The following is a 20,855-nucleotide window of genomic DNA, read 5'->3' as shown; positions in this document are numbered from 1 at the left end:
CACTGTAGATTTGTTCTGAACATCTCATCCCTGCTCTCCTCTCCCAGCACCACTAATGTGCTCGTCACCCAATCTAGGTGGTTAGAGCCTCGAAGAACTGAACACCCACAAGTTGAGCACCTGAAGATGCAGCCCAGAGGGAGCAGAACTTTATATATTGTCAACATCTCTCCAAGAACACGAAACACGAGGCGTTGCTGCGCTTGAGTAGGAAGGAGAGTAGGAATACGAACCGAACTCATTACAAAAGAGATCCAAGCAAATCCAGGATTCTAACAGCACAACACTTTCAGCTATTACAGCTGTCAGATACAGGGGGCTTATGCTTTGCTATGAACTCGTGATGATCTCAAGAGACATGCGGGTTAGGATTTTAAAACAGATAGCTCTACTTACGAAAAACAACATTTTGGATTTCAGCACAACAGCAGGTGTTCCTGGAGGTGCAATCGGTGGAGCGCTGGGAGGGATTGTTAAACAAAACTGCACGTTCCATTTCAGCTGACTTGCCTGGTCAGGGAACTGTTCAGAGAGAGCAGCACAGAGAAAGAAAAGCAGAGGTCCTATGTCAGTGACATACATAGCTAGGAAATAGGGAAGCACCACAAAGTAGAATGTGCCTCTTTAGCTAAACCTGCAAATGTGCCAGGTTTAGAGAAATCAGAGTAATTCTGAAAGAACTGAGCACAGTAACACAATCAGAAAGATTCAGGTCAGCCTATGCATGTGCCTGCTGTGCAGTAACATGTCTGCAGCTCCTTAAAATCATCAGTTTAAATGAGAAATTTTGAGTGTTTCCAAGAAAGCTAGTAGTAAAATGAAAACTTCTCCAATAACATTAAATAACTTATGTAGAAATTTAGAGTAATTAGTGTATTTGGAGATAAAGATACAACATCTTTTTTTTAAAAAATATAATAACCAAAGTTGGGTGAACTAAATAAATAGAACAGTTGACTTACCAGCTCCAGTTTCATGATGTGTACGCAGTCCCGGAGGATGTGCGTGGGAGCCCCTAGTAACTTTGTGAAGGCTATCAGGGTGTTTGCTTTAAAAGGTGGTCCTGCAACCTAAAGAAAGACACTATTTAGTAGGGCCTATTTAGATAATAAATATATCATTTAATATGCAACCAGCATGCACAGCTGTCAATTTCATGTTTTGAAGCTCTTACACCTGCCAGTGAAAGTCAGCAGGACCACTCAAAACACCACCAGAGATTAAAAGCAATGCACAAAAACATCAACTTTTTTTATTTCAGTACATACCCTTGTTTCAAAGAACTTCTCCAAAACCTGTAACTCCTCTGATTTCCACTGTCCTGTATTTTCAGGTGTTACTTTCAGCTGCAAGGTCTGGTTGGTTTTGGGATTGAGAGCAACCCTGCATTTCAGTGCCTCTGTCTTAAACATAATTACACCTGGTTCATTGGAGTTTATTAACTGTAGCTGCATAAAAAGGAGATCCACAGTCAATTAGTCATTCATTAAATGGCATGAACCCACACACACACACACACACTCTCTCTCTCTCACTCCCTCCCCAAAGTGTAGTGATCAACCCCTCTTGCTAGAAAAAAACACATGGTATTTTAATACAAGTAAAATTGCCTTGAGAATTAAGCTTATACCAGATTTGGCTTCTTTCTCTGTCACTGAATCCATGCCACAGAAGTGAAGAGGGACATTTGTCTGTCCCAAACCCTAAAGCAACATTTCTGAGTAGTTAACATTAACTAGTAACTTACTTCTCTGGCAATCCTGTCAAGGAGTGGTATCCACAGTAATCCTTTGGCTGTTCTAGTAAACTCCCAATAGGCATGCTAAACCCAAAGAACCCACAAGCATCTGAAAATCTAGTCATAGACTTGCTATCTGAACAGTTACCAAATTTCACCTGAACCAAACAGGTTTTCCACATCTAATTTGTGTGGGAAAGAAGTGGAACTAAATGATTTCTCTAAATTTTGACACTTTAGATAGCAAAAATCAGTATTACAGCACAAGTCTAACATCGAACAGATATTTTATTTGAAACATTTCAGTTTGTGCCCAATTTGAAAGACAGGGAGCAGTCACAGGTCCCTTCAAACTGAAACCATACCGTTTCCTGCTGTATGATCCTCTGCAGATGCCTCCTCATAATCACTGACCCGAGGAATCGCTCAAGAGGGGAGCACAGATAGCTGCCAGCTAGTCCTGGCACAAGCCCAGGGGTAGGAGAGGGCAAGAGCAAAATATTCAAGGCACTGTGGGTGAGGATTGTAGGAATGGATGCAGCCCAAGAGCGCTGAGGTAGTTTCCGAGGTGGAGGCATGCTTGTGGGCATGACTTGGGAACCTGTGGGACATAAGGACTTGCAGTGAGGGAGGATTTAAGCTGAAACATAAGATATGTGTTCACTTTATTTCACTATTCAACAATAATGGGCCAAAGCTCAACCCTTCTTATTTAAGAATTTGCCTGCCTATAAGCATCAGACAGACAAGGAATTAGTTTTGATCCAGAACCCATGCAAACAGTCTCAGTAACATTAAAATCCTCCTCCCTTTTCCTCTTTCTGCAGCATGCCAGCAGACAGCAGGTTTGCACAACAAACTCAATGGGATGTAAAGATGGCTAAATCAGTCGTGCAAGAGCAGCATTACAAATCTATGATGTGAAAAGTTAGTATTTGGGTTGGCAAATGTGCCTATCATTGCTTTCACTCTGAAGATTTTTTCTTAGTCATGGAGTTCAATAGTTTCAGACTGATTTCTGCACTGCAACAAGAGCTATCATCAATCCTGCTGACATAATTGCTGTATGCTTTAGCTCACTTTTCCAATTTGTTATTGAAGATTTGAATGAGGACAGAAAAAAGACTTAATTTCCTTGGACATTTTGCTGCACAAGGACAGTAAGGACTGTTAGACTGACACAAGAACTACCAAAAGGAACACAACTAGAAATGTTAAACATGATTGTTTCACAGTTACAACACTGATAAAGAAGCCTACTTGTTCCAGCTCGTGGGGAATGAGAGGCATCAGGGACAGGTGAATGAAGGGAAGGGTTGGCTGGTGACATTCCAGGCATCCGTGCTGCTGGTGATGGACCAGAGACCTGGGGAGATCCCGGCCAATTCCCTGCACGCTGACTGGGTGACATCATGGTGTAAGGTGAGCTTGGGTCTATGGTACCTACAGATGTTACAAGACCATTATTATTTCTTCAAAAAGTAAAAGGCTTTCTAATAGAGAAATCTAAAAGAGGCTTACCAAAATCTGTAAAGCATGAAAGTACTTGCAAGCTTTTAGACTACTTTTTATAGCCATACAAAACACGAGTGGGGGCAGAGAATAAAAATCAAGATACAGATTTTAAGAGTTTCCAGGTTGTACTTTTAAAAAAGTAGAACTGAATGCTAAGGAAAATTGTCATGTTCAACAAGTAATAGGTGCTAAACCAAAAGGAGCTCTTGCTTACAGACTTGGACTTCTACTGCTCCTTAGCAAATAGAAGCCTCAGCAGACAGTTCCTAATTTATTCAGTACCTTACAATTATTGCTGCAAAGGTATCTCTGCTATACAGACTGATCAGAACCTTAAACCTTCTCTGTGGTACATCTCTCTCACTTTGTTCATCTCAACAGTCAAACTGATGCATGAAAATTACCATCTGAACAGTTAATTTGTTGTGATCTATAGAACAGTTTCCAATGTACTGTGATTACACAAAGGATTGTTTTGGCAGCTTTCCAAAAAAACCAACCGAATTAATAAAGGAAACAACTAAAAGGCATGTTGCTCACATACAGATATGTCAAACCAGCCAGACTTTGACAACATTTTTAAACTGCAAGTACTTGCATCTCTAACCTATTTCCTGTTATTTTTCCAGGAAATGTAAGCAATGAAAATCCACTAACTAATCTAACCAAAGAAAATGTTCATTAAAAGCTGCAGCCACTGCTCTGCTACAAGACCACACTGAATTTCCCCACATTAGTAAGCAGAAAAGAGTGACTGAGAGTCAATTTTTAACATGTTAGGATTGCCTCAACATGCCATGCAGCTACTTTTGACTACTGTTAGGAGTTAAGACTCGCATATATGAAAGCAGCTACTTGAGCCAATTACAAACCATGATTTTTTTCTCAATTAATTTAGGTCTGTTCTGGAAGATTTAATTTCAAGAAGCAAATCTGCCCTCCTTGCCACTACATAAACATCTGCCAGTAAAGAACTCACCATGTGGGCTGGCAAAGTTAGCTGTTTGTCCCATTGTGATTCCAAGAGAGGAAGGTGAAGGAGTTGGACCAAAGGATGCTGGTGATGGTGCTCTTAAAGCCCCACTAGGTGAGCTTGCAGCATGCAAATTTCCTAATCAAAGACATGGGATCACTTGGCATACACATTTCTGATCTTTCTGTTCTAATTTTTTCTATCAACTGCTCCCTCCTTTTTAGGGAAATAGCAAACAAGATTCAAGAGAATTTGTTTTTGCACTCAATGGCTTTATTTTGCACATGCATGACTGCTACATTTTTCAGATTGATTTACCACACAATGGAAACTTCCCATGATATCTGGCTTGAAGAATGGCATTTCCCCCCTGCCCAGCCCTTTCCCAGATTTAAGTATTTTCAGCTGTTGTTCTACAACAGCTGGGAGCAGAAAGCAGAGCTTTGGTGATGAAAAGCTTTTCTGAAGAAGCAGATATTGAAAATTAACAAGTTTTTGTCTTAGGAAGTTATAAACTGTAATAATGAAACAGTCCCAAATATTACACAGCTAAAGATGACAGTTTTACTTAATGGGTTTTCTTAGCTTCCAAATGTACTTCCCAAAACATGCATGGCAGGACCCCACAGTGTAAGCTGCATTCTCTTGGGTAATCTGGGGCTAAACACAGTTCAAATAATAGAAAAGCATGCATGCACAAAGACCTGTTTTTCTAGTACAGGATTAGCTCCCAGCCATCCTACCTGGTGACTGTGTGTGCATCATGGACGGGGAGGGTGTCACTGTGTTGTGGTAGGAGGTGGGTGGTGAGGTGAGAGGATATGCTCCCGAGGCTCCTGCCTGTTTTGCAAATGGCTGAAATTGTCAACATAGGACAATGAAAACTTTTGATCATTTTGTACCAAAACAAAAGTTAAATATGTGCAGGAGAATACTAATGAGGATTTGGTCTAACAGATTCATCCACACATTTGTTTGATTTTCTATACTATCTCGTTCAGTGCTCACTGTTATTTTCAGTTGCTTCTAAAGACATAATACCTCTGTACCTCTCTCCTTTTATCTGCCACCCTGTAACAGCAAAGCCTCCTGACTCTCCCTCCCATCTTTTATCCTAAACGGTTGTTTTCCCTCCCTCAGTCCTTTGCTTCTAGGCAGCAAGTCTCATGTGACCTTCCAAAGCTGCTGTTCATATGCTATGGGCTGTTTACACTGGAATGAGAAATGGCAAAATAAATTAATACATTTTGCCCGAAGGGGAATTCTGCAGCAGAGTGGGTTTATAGTCTCCCTTTCCATTTTGTTACTGCTAATCCTTTTAGAACATGAAGTTCTTAGAAATCTACAGTTGTGGAAGACAATAAACATTTATTTTGCCTGAAGGGTACCTGCTGTTGTGGTTGTTGTGGAGGCTGCTGGGGCTGGAGCTGTGATATCAAAGAATCCATCATGTCTCCTCCGATAGGAGAAGGTGGGTTATCATCTTCATTTACAGATCGCCTCCGTGCATCCTGATTGCTGTCAACAAACATGTTCAGGAATGTCTGTGGAAAAAGCAGTTTTGTTAGCAATTTGCCCATTTAAATTTTACTATACAAATGAAGGCAGTATGTGCTAAGCTTTACCTTTATCAGCTAAGCACATAGGAGACAGGCAAGTTTCTGAAACTAAATACTAGTGGGCATTCATTAATTACAGTACAATTAGTCTGCAAAATATATCAATTAATAAACAGAAACACCTGCCTCTATAACAAGGAATATCTCCAGTAAACTGAAATACCAACGTTTTTCTTCTCTCCTTTAAGATAAGTCTACACCAGGAAATACCTGTTCCAGAACAACTCCTCAGTTTCCAGAACATACAGGCCTGCTGTCTCACATCTATAACTGCCCTGTTTGGTTAAGAACATCTGTGTCACCTCCTCCACAGCATTCTCTCGTACCCAGAGGAACCTGCCAACTTTCTTGAATTAATTCCTCCTCTACCTTTCCATTTCTGTTCTCTTCTACCACTTTACACTGGTATCTACAATCTCCTTCTTCTTTCCATTAGTCTTTCATTTGGCATTTATGAAAGAGGCAGATGTTCAGGATCAGTTAAATGCAATGCCAGAGAATCAATATTCAGTTGCAACTGTCAGAAAAAAAATCTAGCAAATTAACCTGTTTCTCAAAGGATGACGTTTTCCAGTATTTCAGTATAACTAGCACTGGTACAAGCTGCCCTCAGAAATTCTGTCAGTGTGTAGAGATTCATCTTTCAGGAAAAGTGAACCAGCACAGCATTTAGAAGCAAAGCCACAAGCTCCTGCCACACACTGATGGGAACTGTTTTAAAAGAGAAGTTTCTGTCTAGAATCATCTGACATGGAGTACTGTCCCACCTGCAACTTATGGGCACTGTACTGCCACACAACACAGTTTGTGAGGAGCAGTTGCTGCTAATCCTGGAGCACACACATATAGCCTACACACAAAGCTTCAGCAAGTTCCAACAAAAGCATGCCACAATACACAGATAAGGAAAAAAAAAAGCCTAGAATTTGATGTTATCTTTTAAAGGAAATGTTCTAATTCAAACTAATTAACAGATCCACCAATAAATAAAAACTTCCTTCTACACTCAGAATTTTGGAAAGACCGCAGCTCTCCACGAAAAAAACCTTCAAGAAGCTCTTCACTTCAGACTCACACTTCCAAGTTAGAAGCTCATTTATTTAAACCTGCCAGAAAGCAGAAGGGTGGTCAGAGGGGTGGTCACCTTTAAGCCAGGCGCGGGGTAGAAGCCCTCCACGATTTTGCTGTTGTCGAAGAGGCTGTAGGCGCCGTCGCGAATGGCCACCACGCCGCGGCTGCGGCAGTAGATGTCGATGCAGTACATGTTCCTGAAGGCCAGCCTGATGTGCGTGGGGGACTGGGGCAGGATGGAGAAGCACTGGTAGGCAGTGTTGGTGCGTTGGGTCAGCCCCAGCATGGGCACAGTCGGGAGTTTGTTGATGGCGTTTAATGGAGCCTGAGTGTCAAACAAAACCTGGGAGACAGCACAGATTGAGAGGTCAGGTAGCTTATCCAAAAGGAAAGGTCAGGGCAAATTAGATGCTTTCTGGCAATGAGATCCATAAACAATCATAATACCCTTGAAGAGAACAGCTTAATCAGAACTCAGCTCCCTAGTGTCTTGCAATTTTCTTAAGAGAAGTTTTTTAGAACATTACCTGTAACAACTGCACCACGTTTGGTGTTTTATTAAACATCTCCTGGAGCTGGTGCAGAATTGTGTTGTGACAGTTACTGCAACCTGAGTTTGGGCCAACTGTTCCCAGCGAAATGTGGAACTTCTGGAGGATGGAGTTCCACTGAATGCTGATCTGCAATGTCACAAACATAAAATGTCTTGGAAGCTAGAACAAGTAGGTTGTAATAATGAGGTTATAATAACAGATTATAAAAAGAAAGTTGGTCAGATTTCATTTTTTCCCCCATTTTTCATCAAACTTCAACAGATTCCAAATTCACCTTCCTCAAATGCTGCTGAGGTTGTGAAGGAAAAAAAAGCATTCTCAGCTTTAATACCCATTTAGCTGCCTGGATTATTGGCAACCACAAAACTGGGCACTTACATCAGCAACTCAACCAAACAGCAAAATAATTTTTTCTGCCAAAGATGAGAGAGAGAAAATTAAACTCAAGAGATTCATGGTGTGGAAAACTGATTAGTGAGTTACTGGAGGTGGACTGGTTTTCTTAAGTTACATTACACAAAAATGAGTACTGGATAATATGTAAGGAAGTTAAATGCAAAGTCCATACTGATGCTCTGGCTACTTACATATATACAATATACACATATACATACACTACTTCACAATAAAATGCACATTAAAATACTCTTAAAAATTCAGGTTAGAAAATGAACACAAAAAAGGCTTAGGAAGCAAATTTCAAGTGTATGAAGCTACTTCGCATCAGTTGCACACAAAACCGTATTCTTAATCAGAAATAAACTTGCACTTAATTCCTCCTCCACCTTGCATTTAATGCAAAGGCGTGAGCAAATACTCAGTTATTTAAGTAATTAATAAGTTGTAAAATCTACAGAGGAAGCTACAGCTCTGAACAAGAGAACAGCACTGCTATGAAATAATCAATGAACAGCTCATTGAAAACACAGCACCACATTTAAAACTTTGTTAGAGTCCTCTCTTTTAAGGCAGAATTGGGCATTCAGGTTACACATAACCACCCATATATCCCAGTACAGCAGTGACTAGTAACACTTATTCAAGGTTTTTCAGAAAAAGGCTGCCATACCAGCTTTCATCAGAAGCACACAACTGTCCTTCCCACAATATAAAGCATCTGACAGAAATTCTCAAAAATCCTGAACTTCTAGCAACCCAACAAATCATCAATGCAGCACCCTCTGTCTTTTCTATATTCATCTATATTAGTTCCACTACAAAGAAAAATTGTGCAGCAAAATTCTGGCCAAGTCTAAGCCTACCCATTCTGTTTTCAGTCATACATTTTAAGTCCATTTAGGAGTTACTCACTGAGCTCCCCTTGGTAGTTCCATAACAAAGGATAAGTTTTCGGTAGTTGTAGATCCGAACTTCTGAAAAAATGTTTAAGTGGTTGGGGATGTCTGTGAAGAGAGGAAGGAAGACAGTTAGAGTGAGAAAATCACAGTCACCTGTAAGCCCACCATTTTGACAAAAAGGAGGTGGTTTCTGTACCTGGTAAGGACCGTGCAAACTCCAGGACACACTCGTACAGGCGAGCAATGCTGTTCCAGTCATTTAGGAACATCTCGACCACCTTGCGACCTCCAACCGGTTCAGACAACTGGTTTTCATATGTCAGGTAAACGTGGCGGGTTGGTCCTGCAGTGTGAGGAGATGGGAAATACTCACCAACCAGTGGTTCCTGAGCTGTGGTTTACAGACTGTGAGTGAACTATGGCAGGTGACCAGGAAGAACAATGAAGTAACAAAAATGCATCAACTCAGCAGTCAGAATTTTGATTAGGTACAATGTGGTTTACTAGGTATCTTAGAAGCAGACAGCACTAGGTTACACCAAGACATTAAAACAACAATTAAAACAGACAATGTAAACTACAAAGAAATAAAATTCATCAGTGTTCCTCAATGAAACTTGCCTTGCTCCCTGGATGAAGTGCTGTTCAGTGGGCAGTTTGCAAACACCAGCTCGGCCACCCACGTGCGATTATTTCTACCTTGTAGTCGGAAAGTGCAATCAAGAAGAGACCGGTCCAGAGCCTTCTGTGTTTCCTCATTTACACCTTTACAGGGAGGAATTCTATACATGACAAAAACAAAATCTCCATCAGACACAGTACAGTTCCACAAGTAACAACACTACCTTCTAATATCTCCTGAAGGACTCCCAAGTCTGGATTTAAAGAATGAACAAATCAATGGCAGAGGAAGTTGGACTGCACAGTGAGATAACCTGTTCCTCTTCAGGGACTGTAATAAGTGCGTCACAAAAGCACTCTGAGTTAAGACCAATTTTTATATGGATTCAATACCTGCAAATTAGAGACTGTTAAAGGACCTGCTAAATTGTCCTTATCTCCTGGTGAACTAAGAGCACACCAATATAAAGCTCTTATACAGAGAATTAAGTCAAAAAAGATGAAAATAAGTAAGTTCTGTGGTAATCTGAATTCATTTGCCTTCTAGAACAAGCTTGCTCTACATGCAATGAACAACCTAGCAGTTCCCTTAGTACTCACTAATTTATTCGTATCCCAATGTGTGAATTGAGCTCAGGGGACAGACTAAATAAAGCTTAAGCAAAAAACTTGCCAAACTCATTTTCAAATTCCTTGAGGATCTAGCCAGAAATTTCATGCTCCACCCTTAACTTCAGCTCCCAAGTTCTCTGCTCATATGCAAAGTTAAAAAGGTAGGGCCTGATGAATTTAGAAACTGGTGCCTTTATGTCACTGTACATTTCTGTAGAAAAAAAAGGAGTTACAAAGGTTTTACTCTAGGAGATATCTTTGGGGTTTGTGGTTTTTTGCTTTTAACTTTATTTGTTGCAGGTACAGTTAGTGGCTGGTTGTGAGTGGCATTTCTCAGGGTTAACGCAGAAGCAGATGCTATTGGCTTCCTATAAAGAATTTCAATATAACTATTTCAATAGCCTATATGATACAGAAGAACAGCAAATCTGCAGATGATGACACTGAAAGGAGCACTTAATATGCTGGAGGTCAGGGCTGCCCTTCAGAGAGATTTGCATATGGCTGGAGGAACAAGCTAACAGGAACTTTATGAAGTTCCATGAAAACAAATGCAAGGTCCTGCACTTGGGCTTAAACAACCTATTAAATTACTCAATGATTCTCATTCCACTACAACCCCTTTACCATGCAATTGTCTTTTCTGGGATTCCTGGCATTTTCCTCTGCAGTTTCACATAATTGTCAAATAACATATGGACTATGTAGGCCTCTGATCTGATCTAAAATTGCATATTCATGAATCATCACTACATCTTCCTTAGCACTGCCTGGATTTAAGGATTGAAGACTGTCAAACTGTTTTCAAAGCCCCTCAGTTCAGGCTAATGAGGGAAAAAAACTGTAGTAGTTGGCTCTAAGTGTACTCTAATTTTCTCCTCTCTCTAGCACCGTTTCACATACAAGTGCAAGACACACAGTATTAACATTCCTCCAAAAAAGAAAGGAAAAATAACCCCTAAACAAAAATCCTGCCCCTGCCCTGATATTCTTATTGTTACTCTCCAAACAAGCCTTTTTCTCTCAAGTGTATGTACAGTAATCAAATGAAACACAGAAAATATCCTCTTACTTTAACAAACGTATTGCATGGCTGAAGCCATCTCCTTCTACTTGTACTCCCTGGTGAGGAATGTCCATATTGGATAACTAGGAGTGAACAGGAAAAATGTTATTCCAAGCAAGAAGTCAAGCAAAAAACTTGTAACATTTTCATGGATTTTTTTTGTTTCCCCCTGAGGGTGACAGATGTTTCACATCCTCAAGCACTGGAAAGCCAAAAAACGGTCTGTGCAAATCTGCTGTAAAGTTGTCTCCCAACCCTTCCCACAAGTGCATCTTACAACCTCATTTTCCCTTTTCCCTCAACTTTTCAAGCTTTTTGCAGTGTTTGTACTAAGAGAAAAAGCCCTAACAAGACTAGAGCAACAGTGCAGAAGACTGAGTCACTCAGGCTCAGCTGCTAGGGGAACTCCAGAATGAGCACATGACCACAAATTTGGCAAATAGTCACATCTAGACACCAGAATCAGGAGCAGGGGAGGGGAAGAAGGAAACTAAGTATTTTTTAATACCCACCTCTATCCGAAGCCCTATAAAGGGCATATTTGTATCACACATGGCTACAATATGAGCTAGCACTTTATTGAAGGCACACATTTCTCCCGACCGTTTTGGTTTCTTGGGTTCTATGGAACATGGATCTCCAGATAACTAGAATTAAAATAAAGACAAAGGTACTTGCATATTTGGAGTAAACACTTTGAAGAGATGTCAGAGAATAACCTCATTCATCTAAGTGTTTAATGAATCACACCCTGAGCACAAACTCCTGAACAGATCCACTTCAGGGCTGAAGCAATTCAGTTAAATTCTGTCCTTAAAACAGTACTTGTAGATCACTAAGTCATGTCAGCCTGGGTCCAAGAAGTAACTCTTATCAGTCCCTGCAAGTCCTTCAAAACCTATATATGGCCCAAAGTGTACCACACAGATACCAACAGACATACACACCCCTCTGCAGAGCTCTGCCTTGGCTCAGAGAGCAGCAGAGAAGGCCTGGCAAGAATTGAAGGACAACTGTTACAAAACAGTTTCCCAGCATCTCCCTAGGGAAGCAGTCCAGAGAACCACTACAAGTAAGATGCCAGCCACACAAACACTGGAAACATGGCTACTGAAGGTAGAATTGATGCTCAAAACCTGCGTTGAGTTTTCATGCACTGTAACCTCCCCAGTGGCTGTTGGAACACGTACCTTGCGCTTGACACCACTTTTCATTTGTTTGCCACTTTTTGTGTCCAGTACCAACTCTTCAATGTTTGGTTTGAACTGCTGTAGTAAAAGTGCAGTGGCAGGGCTGTCATCTCCTTCAGCATAGCTCACAGACAGAAAATGGTACTTGTACTCCAGTTCTGTGGGGTTGCCAGGAACATCAAACATTTCTACAACCTATATTTAAACAAAACAAATTGAGAAGATTCTCGAGCTAGGAGTAAATCTAATTCAGTTCCTATCCTTTCATTTACAAAGAACAGACATTAGGGTTTTTTTCAATATATTAATCCTAGGCTAGGAAAGGTACTCGAGAAGAAAGACCAAACCTTTCAGGAAACACAGAAAATAGGTAAGGTTGCTGAATGATAAATCTGTATGTGCCTTCTTCTGTATGAGCCTGAGTGCCTAACAAACCCACAGGAGAAGGGAGGGAGAGGAGAGAATCAAGCATTACATCAATCACTTGGCTGCTAATGTTAAGAGTTAACAGTACAACAAACTGCTTGACAGAGAGCAAAAGACAGAAGCATTTTTCAGTTACTTACAATGTAGTACTGGGGAAGGCGAGTGAGTTTGATGAAAAGTTTGTGTTTGGAAAGGTTTCCCACTGGATGGCTGGCATAATTAGCTAGTTGAAGAGTTTCACTGCTCACTGTAGGCAGATGTTTTATAGACTGTTTGCAGCGCTGCTGTCCAAGCCAGAACCTTGCATGGAAATAAAGGTATTAGTACCCTGAGACTGGTTTCATGATTCTAATACACTGCTGTGTAAAGCATTAATGTCAAATTAAGAGTCAGTCATATTCTAAGACAACATCTATCACTGCAGCACAGGTTAAATAAAGAAAAATCACATAGAAAATTTCATTACTTTATATTTTCTTATCACTATCTTTACATCTTGTCTTCAGCTTAACAAGCTGAAGTTGTTAATTCAAGAAGAAAAGCCTTGAAATTATTTGCTGAATATATTTTTATATATTACAATATGAAATTACGATATAAAACATAGAAGGAAAACATTACAAAAACCATGTAGATTGCTGTTATTTGACAATCTGGAATCTTCAATTACATTTTTGGATTGAAAGGAAAATCTTTGCTCCCATATGCTGCTAAGCAATACAGTAAAAAAAGTCACTGAAGCTGGATGTCATGCTGACTTATGTTATAAACAAACTCATTCACCTGCATAAGTTTGGGGATGGAGAGCTACATGCAAGACACCAAATTTATTCTCATGTTTGGAATTAAACTTTGTCCTACTCCAATGGATTTTGGCTATAGTGGCAAGGCCAGGGAGACTAGCTAGGTTGAAAGTGGCTCAGAAATGCATGGCTTGGGTATTCCAACTTCCATCGACAACAGCAGTGGAAAGTGTGGGCACTCAGCACCTTTCCATCACAAGACAGCACATTTATTCTCACAGATACATGTCAGATACAGCTGTCCTAAAAGACATTCCGTGGACTGCTGAGCTTCCTCAGAAACTGCAGCACTACCCAAGCCATTATCTCAAGTACATTATTTATAACAAAGGGAGGTTGATTAGTTTCTCCAGGGTGCCAGTGCTTCATGCATCATCAAGCTTCTTTTTTAGAAGCAGAATTCCTCAAATAGAGATTTCACCCTGCAATTAATTCAGAGCACTGGGAATTTCCAAAACGATGGAGCAGGTGGAACTCAGTTCTCATGAAGATGCAAACTGTGTTTGTATTATTTGCTACAACCTCTTATGAGAGCCAAATGTATCTTGTGCTTAAATCTCAGGGCTTTATGGAAAGAAGATTAGAGGCTTAAACCAGCAAGGGCTGAAGTGCTAGAAGATAAACAGGTATTATTTAAATCATCCCAGGCCACTTCCTGGTTTTTCCTCTGTATTGTGAGAAGTGAGATCATTCTGTTGAGAAACAAGTAGAGTTCAGCTGTAGAAACAGAGTGGAATAAAGGACACAAAGGATGAACATGAAAAGAAGAAGAGATTCTCAGGAAGCAAGTGGTCTGCTACTTAAAAGTGAAAAGACTTCATGCAATTTGTGCATACAGCAACGCATGAAGCTACACTTAAGGGGGAAAACTAAAGCAGGACCATGGACTCGATTCCAAATAAAACCAGACTTTCCTGCACTACTTAGAGGAGATGGCAAACACTCAAGGCTGCTTACAACCTTGAAGTATAACCCCTATTGTGGTAAAACACAAAACCATGCAAGTGTCCTCATTCAGAATACAGATGTGGTGATTCATCCATGCAAACTAAGTGAAATGTTCAAGTCACTTACTTGAGCTGCTGAAGCCAAGGAATGATTCGCTTCATATCATCATTAACAGACTTCTCTACATCATCAAGTGTCTGCTGATCTGCAAGAACAACAGGTGGGTGAATGGTCTTAGCACCTTCAAACTAGACTTCAAACTTTCAATGAAAGTGTCCCATCTAATTAATCTCATAATCATATAACAGCCCAAGTTCAGGCTTCAAAGGGGACCTGGTCAATCCTTCTGTGCTAAAGGGAACACAGATGAGATTATCTAACTGCATCTTGAACATTTCCCAGTGATGCAGACTCCACAAAACTCTCAGGGGGTTCTTCTAAGGATTATTTCATTTCTCGGCAAAGAATTACTTTCTCATATTGAGATGAAACTTCTGCTGCAACTTGTATTTGTTGTCCCTTGTAGCAACAGATGATCCATAATGCTTGTGAGACCACAGCAGGATGTTATTAACCAAATAAAAGAACTTCCTTTCTTTTCTTAAGAAAACTCAAACTTTTCTTAACTCAAAATGCATAAGGTCACATAATACAATTCTCACTCAGGTCCAAGTGAAATGACACAGCACAAGACAAGAATCATGAGTCATAAAGAATATGCATTGCATTGACCCCCAACAATAATTACTCTGTTGTCCTTTTAAAATAATCTTAACTGAACTGTGACACTTAAACACTAAGATCCTCTTTTCTATTCCTCAAACTCCAATACCTAGATGACAACCCAAGTGTTGGGTTCATTTGCTCACAAAACTTTGCAGATCTGACAGAATTGTTCCCACACAATTACCTCATAGTGCAGGATTCTTGCAAGATAAGAAATACCTCCTGGTTTTGTGCCTACTTACCAACACCATACAGCATCAGCTGGAACATTCCAGAGTGGAGATCAACAAATACATGCAGGCACTCTGATCGACCACATGGTTCCAAAATCGGAATTACAAGAGTTGGGAGAGCCGTCTCAATGAAGGCTAAACAAACATGGTGTTAATAATTTCACTCAAAATTCAAGCTTGTATTAAAACTTAGTCAATTATAATAAAACAAACTGTATGCTTTTAAAGAAACAAATTTCACTTGCACATTATTATAGTGTTGACATAGAGAGGAATCTGAATATTAGAATTTTCCTGTGAAAACAGTGACAAACCAATGAGAAAAGGCAGACCAAATTTGAAGATTATTAATCCTCAATTTCAACAGCAGTTTAAGGAAAGTCTCATCCAAAACTAGTTCAAATCAGTGAAAGATTTGCTTTCAATTCTGAATATAAACAAGTTTTACAGTAGGTAAATTTCAACCCTTCAAGCCAGACTACAATGCTGCACCAGCTTCATTTATTACACTGCATTTAGATGTATGGGTATTTTACAATTATCAATGCAGAATAATTCAAACCTAAGTTTTGTTAATTTGAACAAGTTTCTCTTAACTTTTCAAAACTTAAATTAATAAAAACAAGAAACATCAAGAGAAAACGAAACTATCCCTAAACACAAATAGAAATGAACTAGAAAAACTTCAGCAGAAAACACATACAATTGTCATTAACATTGTAGGTCTTGAGAATGGCTTTCAGCTCCTGGAGTTTCTGATGAGATCTTGCATGGACACTGTCTATTAGGAGTTTTTCTATTGATAGGTGGTCAATCTGTAAAAAAGAAAAATACTTGAGTAAGCTCATATTTGATGTCTAGACTTTCTGTAGTAGCATAGTGAAACAAAGGTACTTAATGAAACAATCACTTCAGAAACAATTTGCTTAGAACTGTGGCGAGCCACATTGACTATTAACCTGAGTATCTGGAGCACTATAAAATACAACAAGCTACCATTTTTGAGATTTTGTCTGTGCAGCAGGCAGTGGGAGGAGTTTTGAGCTAAGATTAGAGGATGATGTAAAATACACTTCACAAATTATGCTGTTACCACTCCCTGTGCAGACATACTTGTTCTGGATCAAGGTTAGTCCATTTTCAGCTTAGCTTTTTTTTCCTCAGCCATTGGTAACTAGCTTAAGCTCAAGAAAAAAGACCCCAACCACAAAACACCCCAAAGCAACACTTCATTAGGATATGATTGCCTCTACACAAACACACATGCAGCTGTAACATGAAATCCAAAAAGTTTAAGTCCTGTTAACAGGGCAACAATGCAGTAACAGACATTGAATATGGCCAGCCCTATTGAACCCAGAAGCATCTAGGGGCTTGCACCAACATTCTGTTGCACTGCCAGTGCTGAAGCTCATGCCACCACTTATATTCACTGTAACTTACTTATACAATCTAAATTAAAGCATTTGCATTCACATTCATTCACATTCCAGTCACGCTGTTTACATATTTTGCATAAGCAAAGCTCCAGATTACCACAAAACCTTTTTTCTAGGTAACCTCACATTGCTTTGAAAACTGTTCAAGCTGAATTAAACTCAAATTTCATTCTAGCATAAGAGATAAATGCAGAAGAGGTTCATACATGATATAGAATTATTCTATATTCAGTGCAACCTTTTGCATACCAGAATGACCTTCCACTAAAGACAAGCTTTCCAAGACAAGGCCTTAAAAATCAAGTCTTTATCCATCCACATCATTTCACCTCAGCACCTGCAATGGGTTAAATCTTCCTCACTAAGTGACTACATGTTCTATAGCTTCATCCAATTTTCAGTAGGTTAATGCAGAACAACTTGCTCAGACAAACATGTTTGTTTGTGCCACTGTTTTATACAGTATCTTGAACAAACAGAAACCCAGTGTGCCATCCACGTCATTACAGCTGAGATCATTATTCAAACACTACAACAGCACTGTATTTACCACAGCTGATAATTTTTCAAGCTCAGAGCAAGTCCTCATAAAGGGGGACAGCATTAACTTTGATACATCTCAAATTTAAAGTAGCCTCATATCTTAATCTACAGGCTGCAAACCTGATTCAGCGAGCTTAGACTGTGTCAGCTCCAGAAGATCCTCAGCAGATGCTGTAGATAAAGAGTATTTCCTTGAATTTACACATGAATACAGCACCTTCACTAAATCAACTCTATATTTAGTAGCCTAAATATGCTAATTTAGGCTATTAAAGAAGTAAATGTAGTATATATTTACGACACTAACAGTAGAATTCCTACTCCAGAAGTGGAGTAGAAGGCTACCATGCTTTACTACATTTCCCACATCCCTCTGCAGGTGAAACCTTGGTAACTCTTGACATTCACTATACAGACTTGTCTGTCAGCACTGAAAACATGATGGGTCAAGAGGCTGAAATGCAAAGTATGTACAGGAGGTGGAGGCTATCATCAGCAGAAAGTTCTGTGAGAAAGCAAAAGATCTGAGCTGGGGAACTTTTCCCTGCAGAAAAACTGCACTGAAAGTGTGAAGACTACACCATTCACTCCAATATACTAACTCTCCTAAACCCAAACACTGAAAGAAATATTGACATACAGACATTCTGATATATCACAGCTACATTTGCTAAGGTACTTACAGTGGATTTATTATAATATCCAGAATGAAGTTTTTCTTAAATATCTTTTACCAAGATCTAGAATTATCCCCAGTGAAGCACAATCCAAGTAGGTAGTTGACTGCAATTACTGATTTTGGATCATTGCAACAATCCCACATTTAAAATACAGGAATTTGAACATTCAAATAGCCTACGTGATACAATCTGGTTAGTGATAATGTAAAACTAAGCCTCACCTAACACTTGTAACAAACAAACCACATGAGCTCTTTGGCAAAAGATTTCCATAATACATGGAAATAATAATAATTTATTATTATTATTATTATTATTATTATTATTATTATTATTATTATTATTAGGGAATTATATCCATAATTCCCAAATCATAATATAAGATTTTCTAAACTGGATAGCACTGCTAGATAGCCAACTCCAGTGACAAGGGGAAGCGGATTTTCAGAGAAGCTCCAAGACAGGAAAGGGAAGAACTGTCTCTCTATAAAGTGTTTCAAGCCAAACTCTAATAATAACTGGTATGTTGCTATTGTTTCCTCCCAGCCTCAGCATTCCATCTCACAAGTGGTATAATGCACAGTGAAGTAGGTGCAATTTTTTAAAATTAAGCCAAGGCCAATAATTTTTAACAACAATTTGAGGTCCTCACATAAACACTACAGAACCTACAGCAACTACTTACTAGAAATCTTAGAAACAGCTCTTTAAATAGAATCAAAGTGGAACAAACTGACAGTGTAAAGCACTTGAGTTTTTGATTCACAAAATTAGATGCCTCCAGGAAAGCAAACCTTTACCTTCATGGCTCTTTCCATCAGCTTGGAATCACAGACTGGCAGTGGAGGTTCATGAGATATTTGTAAGGGTTTTGAAACATCAGTTTCATCAATTTTTATAGTGACCTTATGGACAGACGCAGTCCCTGTTTTCCTGCCAAGTACCTGTTGACTTAAAATAAATAGAATAATTAAACCATGCAACTGCCAGAACAGAAAATATGTTTTTGAGTAGCTAAACCTTGATTCTGTGTGTTCTGGCTAAAAACAACATTGTGTCAGCTGAACTGAGAAAGGCATTTGTTTTCGACAACATTTTAAAGCAGAACTGTTGGTAAAGTGTAACTACACAAAGAATTTTAGATGACTGCAAGTTTAACACAATCAGAATTGTACTCGGATTGCTTTTAAAATTTTATCTAGTGCAAGTCAAGCAATAAATACAGTAGGACTCTGACAGAGATCTAATCAGTTTTTAGATATCTGTACATTAATGTGCAACCCTTACTTCTTTGCAAATCACACAACACATGTAGATACTTAATTACAAGAATTTAGGAGTCTCACATCAAAAAGAAAGCACAATTCTGAAAATCCTGGTTCAAGCTTGGTAAATATAATCCCTCCTGTTATTTCATTTATTGTTTGTTAACAGGCCTTTTGAAATGAACTTACTTCCAAACAGAGAGTGAGAGACACTTCCCTGCATGGTACCGCTCCACTTGCACAAGGTCACCCCAGCGCTCTCGGATCAGCATTAGTGTTTGTGAATGCAAGACTTCCAGCTGAAGAGCCAGGCAGAAGGAATCTAATGCATGGAGCTAAGAAAATATAAGATGCCCAGGAAATCTGTACACTACATAAACCTGTTTCTGTATACTACATAAATCCTTCTGTCATCTAAGTCACACAAGATGATGTCTGAAAACACACTGATGTACTAATCCAGAGATAAAGACATATAAACAACACCAAATATTTCTCAAAGGTTTTTTTTTTTTTTGTAGTTTTCTAAACTCTAAACTAGGACAAGCTGTTAGAAAAGAGTCACAGCCATGTTTTACAGATTTCTAGTTGTCATCATCTTGTACTGAAAAGATGATTACTAGCAAAGAAATTTCAGTCACCCTATAGTTACCACTAACCCCATCTCCCACGGTCACCCTAAAAAAATACATGACTCTCTTGGCAGAAAGAGCTTCACTGAAATCCATTTAACATTGTCAAGCAATCTTCTCTCATTATTCACACAGATACAATGGAGTTAAAACACTCCCATGAACTGCACTTTGCTGCAGTTCTTGGTAGCAAGAACTGCCAGCTCCCAGAACTTCCAAGTCAGCTCTGTATTTCATCTCTAAAATTAGCTGTTACATGGACTTACCACACAACCTGCTGCCTTGAATATCTCACCTTTACCTTTGCTAATTTAGTGTGTAGAATTAAATTTGACATGCAGCCACCTGAGAATTATTGCTTTCAAGGCCAACATTTTACTTCAAGGCCACTATAACTTTATGTCCAGACATTTCCCCCAAGCTTAGCAGGGAAACCATCTTTCCTGACTTCCAGCTACTATGAGCAGGGCTACATTAAACACCTAATTCAGAAGCCCCTGTCAGAAGGATACGCAAGCAGTTGTACATGTCCTGAAGGGGCTTTTCATCAGCAAACAGCCGGGACTGGACCAGCTGATGGATGAAGTTGATCTGCATGCTGTGAACCAAGGCTCGACCATCTTCAGCAAATGAAAAATAAATCACATTAGCTATCAGGAAAGTAGATCCTTAAAATAATTCAGTAAATTGATAAATTAAAAATAAAAAAAGTACAACTGTACCAAGCAATTTCCATACCAGGTTTTATAACAAAACAACATTCTTGGTTTACTCTGGAAATGTCAGTCATTTTACTACACTGTCACTGTACAGCTTTGTTAAGGTATTAAAAGCCTATAAAGCAAGGTCAAAACAGGACAAGTACATATAACTTCATTCCCTTAAGTGGTGATATGCAGAAAA

General features: G+C 39.3%; 1 protein-coding gene across 1 annotated transcript in view; it reads right to left on the bottom strand.

Moving 5' to 3' along the window:
- MED14 (mediator complex subunit 14) overlaps positions 1-20,855 on the bottom strand; it is a 34,338-nt gene that overhangs the window by 4,466 nt on the left and 9,017 nt on the right. The window contains exons 7-29 of the mRNA XM_056495058.1: positions 20,465-20,572; positions 19,510-19,642; positions 18,856-19,006; positions 16,097-16,208; positions 15,403-15,528; positions 14,561-14,639; positions 12,824-12,983; positions 12,258-12,452; positions 11,580-11,714; positions 11,074-11,150; positions 9,390-9,550; positions 8,965-9,111; positions 8,782-8,873; positions 7,444-7,596; positions 6,990-7,259; positions 5,615-5,770; positions 4,970-5,081; positions 4,233-4,364; positions 2,999-3,181; positions 2,104-2,339; positions 1,269-1,448; positions 963-1,070; positions 397-522 (exon numbers count right to left, since the gene is read on the bottom strand). Coding sequence (XP_056351033.1) covers positions 397-522; positions 963-1,070; positions 1,269-1,448; positions 2,104-2,339; positions 2,999-3,181; positions 4,233-4,364; positions 4,970-5,081; positions 5,615-5,770; positions 6,990-7,259; positions 7,444-7,596; positions 8,782-8,873; positions 8,965-9,111; positions 9,390-9,550; positions 11,074-11,150; positions 11,580-11,714; positions 12,258-12,452; positions 12,824-12,983; positions 14,561-14,639; positions 15,403-15,528; positions 16,097-16,208; positions 18,856-19,006; positions 19,510-19,642; positions 20,465-20,572 — 3,332 coding nt within the window. The remainder of the gene's footprint in view (positions 1-396; positions 523-962; positions 1,071-1,268; positions 1,449-2,103; positions 2,340-2,998; positions 3,182-4,232; positions 4,365-4,969; positions 5,082-5,614; positions 5,771-6,989; positions 7,260-7,443; positions 7,597-8,781; positions 8,874-8,964; positions 9,112-9,389; positions 9,551-11,073; positions 11,151-11,579; positions 11,715-12,257; positions 12,453-12,823; positions 12,984-14,560; positions 14,640-15,402; positions 15,529-16,096; positions 16,209-18,855; positions 19,007-19,509; positions 19,643-20,464; positions 20,573-20,855) is intronic.

This window comes from Oenanthe melanoleuca, chromosome 1, assembly GCF_029582105.1.
Source record: "Oenanthe melanoleuca isolate GR-GAL-2019-014 chromosome 1, OMel1.0, whole genome shotgun sequence".
NCBI classification, from domain to species: domain Eukaryota; kingdom Metazoa; phylum Chordata; class Aves; order Passeriformes; family Muscicapidae; genus Oenanthe; species Oenanthe melanoleuca.
Note: the sequence above shows the minus strand (reverse complement) of the source record. Positions and strands in the feature narration are given on the sequence as shown.